The following is a 6,331-nucleotide window of genomic DNA, read 5'->3' as shown; positions in this document are numbered from 1 at the left end:
TGGGGTGAGTAAAAATAATTGATTCAGGCATCACAGTGGGATAGCGAAATATTGAATTTACCTTTCAAGATACAAATCCATTATGTGCCACGTGTATAAACTGAATGCTTTGAATTATTGGCAGGAAGATTTTAGGTTAGTACAATTTCCCACAAGAATCAAGATGCTCAGCAACCTGAAGCGAGACCTTAAGTGTTAAAATGTGAAATCCACAGTCTACTGCATAAAACTTTTGAAATGACTCACACAGAGATGTGATGAATTTACATAAAAGTTAAGTAAAAGTTAAAGAGAGGAAGAGTGTGGCACAGAAAGAAGCAAAACCAGTTCCATTCCAGCCATAAGTATGGATGTTTTTAAAAGTGGCATTTTGTGTTCTGAAAACAAACCATGGTGAAACAGACACGGCATTCTTCTCTGAACTTACACAGACCAGTACGGATATGATTCTTGATTATGTGAGCAATCAGTTTGGGGTGGAGGTGAAGAAAAGATCTAATTAGCTAGTGTTAATTAATGAGTCCGAGTCTTAATATTTGCAAGAGAACTGAATTTAGTGCTATGCCTCCTTTATGGATATACCATGATGTGACTGTGGATGCTGAATAAGGCTTTTGTTGATTTGTTGAGAACATTCATAATTATAGTTGCATAATTCAACAGCTGATGGTGTGGAAATAATGACAGTATACGGGCGCAAGAATAAAAACACTCAGAAAATTACAATGTGATGTGCAAAACTGTCCATGTACAATGGTTGGCTGATTTCAAAACAACTGGCAATTCTGCCCAGGTTGTGGGAAGGAATGTAAATTTAAGCATCTATGCATGTCAACCTGTGCAAGCATCAGTCACCACTGCATTTAACAGGCACTAGGTACAGATTACCTGGAAGCAAACAAGTATTGAGGTCAGGGATGGGATTGGAGGGATGATGGTATTGACTCAAAGGAGAACTCCTAACATCACTCTCAGCTTAGACACACTGAATCTGATCCAGCAGTCACTATTTGGAAATAGAGCAAGACTATCTGAGCCTTCCCCAAACTGGTGTTCTACAACACCCATCCTTCTCATCTAGAAAGATTTGTGCTTGACTCATCTGGAAAGCACCAACTTGGACCATAATCTTTTGCCATGACAAACCACATGTTAGTTACAGACACCAAGAATGGTGCTGTCTCCAACCTTTACAGTCAATGCACTGTAGAAGATGCTGCATTTATATAGAAATGGTTTGAAAAATGAGTGACTACATTAAGAGAAGTATCAGTGCAATCAATAACATATTTTGAATCTACCTAATAATCTTTAGGTGCTGAGTTGGTTTATACATTACAATGGTATATAGATTTATATTTTATATAATTAATATAATCATAACTGGCTTTGGCTAAGGCCAAGTAGGCACAGGACTAGGGCACCAAAACATAGGGGCTATTAACGCTTCTCCTCTTTCCCAATATTTCCAAATGTTTGCATTGGTAGGTGATGCCATCAGTCAATGTGGTCTACAGTGACCATATACACTTGAATCAATGTTGAATAGCATAATTACTCTCCATGAAAATTATATTACATCAGGGGCATCAAATTTGATTTCAGATAACAGATAATCAGAGTTGGAAGGGTCTTTATAGGTCATCTAGTCCAACCTCCCACCCAAGCGGGAGACCCTACACCATTCTGACAAATGGCAGTCCAATCTCTTCTTGAAAGTCTCAAGTGATGATGCTCCCATAACTTCTGAGGGCAAGCTGTTCCATTGGTTGATTGTTCTCACTGTCAGAAAGTTTCTCCTTATATCCAGGTTAAATCTCTCCTTGTTCAGTTTCCATACATTATTCCTTGCCTGGCCTTCAGGTGCTTTAGAAAATAGCTTGACCCCTTCCTCTCTGTGGCAGCCCCTCAAATATTGGAAGACTGTTATCATGTCTCCCCTGGTCCTTCTCTTCACCAGACTAGCCAAGCCCAGTTCCTGCAACCGTTCTTCATATGCCTTAGTCTCCAGTCCCCTAATCATCCTGGTTGCTATTGAGGGCTGCTTCAGGGTTGTGTTTGACTTCGGGAAGTGGGGGGCAGTGGGAGTGGCCAGGGTGGGCGTGGCCAGCTCAACATCACTCATGTGGTGGCCCGAGTGCTATGCCAAGCAAAAATGGAGCTCAGGAGGGCCACACGCAGCACTCCCAAGCTCCATTTTTGCTGGCAGAGACACTGTGGGCTGGTCCTTTGCTGTTTCCAGGGGAGTACCATGGGCCAGATTTATAAGCACACACCCCCGGGCTGGATTGGGCCCCATGCCTTGAATTTGATACCTCTATATTACATCATATATATACATTGTCATATAATGAGAAATGGGCAGAATGGACTCTTAAGAGTTCCTAGCATTTTAGCAAGAAACAACTGAATAGTTTTTTTTTTTTTAAGTAGCCATGAAAAATATAGCATTATACTCTGATAATTCTTTAGTCTTTTGAAGCAGTATATAGAATTAGTCACTCCAATAAAGAAAACTTAAAATTATTTAATGCACATTATTTTCCCCAGATCTTGTAGAAAACGGTGAAAGAACTGGAGTTATCTATGTGGAAACATCCTGAGTACCTTTTTAAAAATGCTTCATTAAACCTAGTTTATAGGTAAATAAGAATGATTTTTTTCCTTGAATGGCCCCATTTGTAAAGGGGAATCAAGCAAGAATTAGCAGAAATTAAGGAGGGTCTAATTCCACAATAATCTTACTCTTAAAATGTTATTTGGGGTTGTAAAAAGTCATAGCACTTGTTTACAGCAAAGTATCCAAGTTCAAGTCCACATTCAGTCACAGAATTGACTGTTTTTTTTACTCTTCTTACTCCCCTCTCCATCTTCCATAAGGGATTGTTGTGCAGGAATAAAATTAGGGGTAAACTTCCATGTAAACCACCTTAAACTCCCTGGCATAATATAAATAAAACATATGCCTGCCCCATTCGAATCTAAGTCAAAAGGAAAACATATTTCTTTCTGATATCACCCCAACATCTGTATAATTTCAAGATAAATATAATTTTAGATAATGATGCTGCCCATATAACATCAGAAGACATTCAGTTTTGAGGATATTAAAATCAATATACCCACTGCTTCATAATCTGCCAGTTCCAGTCTAGCTTTGTTCTGCATGGTCCTCTTGCAAAGATAGATGGCTATAGACAGAAATAAACAACAGCAAAATAAAACCATTAAAGGTAAGTGAAGAAGAAAGAGGAGGAGGAGAGGGAGAGGAAGGGAAAAGGAAAAAGAGAGAGAGAATCAAACAACTCCTTCTGAAAGAATTGTTTCTACTAAGAAACAATTGGCATTCTCATACATACAGATCCAACATTGAGAAAACTGCACATTTCTCTAATTGAAGAGGCTATTTTAGGTTTCAATCAATTTGAAACCTGCAGTTAACTAAGGAATGGAAATTCTAGTTCCAATTATCAAAATTATGTGACTGTAAAGAGAAATGTCAAATAACTGCATTGCTTAGTGACAGCAATCACAGCTCTTTACTTAAATTCTTTCCATGAAGTTCAGAATAGAATAAAATCAGGGGTGGAAAACCTGGCCCTTAGACCAGGTATGGGAAGCTGTTGTTGGCCAAGAGTGGCAAATAAGGTTTTTTTTTTTTTTTTAGGAGATATGCACTCCAATAAAATGATGAGGATAGAAAAAGAACCCCAAAGGACATAAATGAATTAATTGAATGACCTCATGCAATCCTACAGCCTAAGGTTGTCTCCACTCACTCTGTTTCATGTGCCCGCTGAAACTGAAATGCTCAGCATGCTTCTCTACATAGGTAGCCCTTGTTTAGCAACCACATTTGGGATCGGCAACTAAGTTGTTAAGTGAAGAGGTCACTAAGCAAAACTGTGATCTTAGGATCTTCAGTTTTCCTCTGCTTTACGGACCTGCAAAGGTGGCAGCTGTGAGGACTGATCACAAAGTTACATTTCATCACCACTGCAACTGCAAACAAGTCACTAAACAAGGCAGACTAAACAAGAATTATCCATAATGTGATCTATGTGGATAAAGATATTGCCGGTTTCACAACAGCATTTTTTGTGTGTGTGTGTGTGTCTGTGTGTGTGTGTGTGTGTGTGTGTGATATGCTTATAAGGTGCTGTCCAGAGCTCTGATGAATGCATGGAGAGAGAAATAAGGGACAATATAAGGGACAAATAAGGGACAATACTTATGATAGTTTTCTCCAAACTGTCCATACTATCATTCTAAGCAGAAACATTGTATAAAAAGACAATGCAACACAGGTACTTTAAATGAAATAATACACTACTAGCTAAAAATATAAGGTATAATATCAAATCTTATTTAATATATTTATGAAGGCCTGGGTTAAATGGTCGATCTTCCGTGTGAGCTATTTTGAAAGGTGTTCATGATTTTCAGAATGGAGGTGCCACCATCAAGAAGGCCTCTTAGCAAATATTGAGAAAATGGTACTCTAGGTTTTTTTTTTTTAAGTTGCACATAGATGAAATTCCTCAAGCAATTTTACCAACATGACTCTAGGTAGTGCACAGAGAGTTTAACCCTACCCTAACCCCAGAATGCAATTTATAAAACCAAACATCCTGAGGCAATAATTAGCCTGGTTTAGCTAATGAGCATCTGTCAGGTATTCTGGACTCCAGTGATTTAGGGCATTATATCAAGAGTTAAATGAACAGGTTCAGTAGCTAATTGGCAATCAATATTGTTGTTTCCACAATAATATAATATGCACCTTGGCTGCAAAAGAGGTGCTTTGGACAGGATAGTAGTAAAGAAAATATCTGAATGTAGGGAGGATTTCAGAGATGGACAGACCACTTCCTTAAAATCCAAAGATACTACTCCATCAAGGAAAAAATACTGTATGTTTACTGGTCTTTGGAAATCTCCAAACCATTTCCGCTTTTCTTGCTTGAGTAAGCCAAGGGGATAGAAGTCCAGAGAGCATGTGATAGACTAAACAGCCATAAATGTCTTGTTCTTTTTCTTAGGCCTCATAAATTGAAAATCTCCTTATACTATTAGATTGTGGTGCAGTGTGTATCGGCCTTCAAGTCTTGATATACCTCTCAAGATGGCTCCATTGTTGAGGTGGCCATTTTTATCCACCCCCTCCTGTGGATTGTATTCTCACTTATTAATAAAGCTTTTATATTGTACATATTTTTGTTTTTATGTATTGATTCCCATTTACTGCCCAGAGTCACCTTCAGTGAGATGCATGGTTATATGAATTTGATTGATAAATATTTTATCAAAAACATCATTCATATCAACATCAAGTTGTCATTTTTTTTCCTTGAAGGACTTTGTAAATCTGCAGGTTAGTTTTCCACGCATGAAGTCTTAGGGTGAATTGAGCTAGTATTTGCATTAAGATCCACATTTGAAATGGGGAAATCATGGCAACCAGGCATTTGAAATGGGGAAATAAAGACAGAGAGGGTGAATACTTGCAGCCATCTAGATTTTATCCCCAATGTCTTCTCTCTGTCTCCTCTGCACCTCCAATTTATGGATATCCCTCACTTTCTACAGATATTTTAAAACTGCAAGGAGCAGTGGAATATAACTAGAATTCCATAGGGAGCTGTGAAAATCACTAATCCAGCCCATACACCAAAATGATGGAAAATATTTCAATGTTTAAAGACAGAAATCCATCTCACACAGGGACATGGTGGCTCAGTGGCTAAGACGCTGAGCTTGTCGATCGGAAAGGTCGGCAGTTTGGCGGTTCAAATCCCTAGTGCCACTTAACGGAGTGAGCGCCTGTTACTTGTCCCAGCTTCCACCAAATCTAGCAATTTGAAAGCATGTAAAAATGCAAGTAGAAAAATAGGGACCACTTTGGTGGGAAGGGAACAGCATTCCGCGCACCTTCGGCATTTAGTCATGCGGGCCACATGATCACGGAGATGTCTTCGGACAGCGATGGCTCTTCAGCTTTGTAATGGAGGTGAGCACCGCCCCCTAGAGCTGGAAATGACTAGCACATATTGAGAGGGGAACCTTTACCTACCATCTCATACCTTAGGCCACTGTTCTTTAATTCAGCTCTCACCAGTCAAGGCTAACTTAAGTTCATAGTCACACTTCATGATTCCCAGTCTGTACCCATTCTTCTAGAAGCCAGATCCCTGGTCTTTACAATTCCCCAAAGGAGCAAAAATCCATTAAGTGCAGCCCTCTCAGCCATCAGCCAGTAGATGGGTGGCAAATACTCCCAGGGCACAGCTATCAGACAGCTCAAGTCCAGCCTATAACAAGGCCTTCTCTT

At 39.3% G+C, this 6,331-nt stretch overlaps 1 protein-coding gene across 4 annotated transcripts in view; it reads right to left on the bottom strand.

Annotated features, from left to right (window-relative positions):
* RGS6 (regulator of G protein signaling 6) overlaps positions 1-6,331 on the bottom strand; it is a 230,516-nt gene that overhangs the window by 63,746 nt on the left and 160,439 nt on the right. For all 4 annotated transcript variants that reach the window (XM_087951618.1, XM_087951617.1, XM_087951619.1 and 1 more), the window contains exon 7: positions 3,127-3,191. In XM_087951618.1, coding sequence (XP_087807744.1) covers positions 3,127-3,191 — 65 coding nt within the window. The remainder of the gene's footprint in view (positions 1-3,126; positions 3,192-6,331) is intronic.

The sequence above is a fragment of the Notechis scutatus genome, chromosome 1 (assembly GCF_049901735.1).
Source record: "Notechis scutatus isolate UNSWTSFEM ecotype Mainland chromosome 1, rNotScu1.2, whole genome shotgun sequence".
Classification (NCBI taxonomy): Eukaryota; Metazoa; Chordata; class Lepidosauria; order Squamata; family Elapidae; genus Notechis; species Notechis scutatus.
This window is presented reverse-complemented; position numbering and strand designations above follow the sequence as displayed.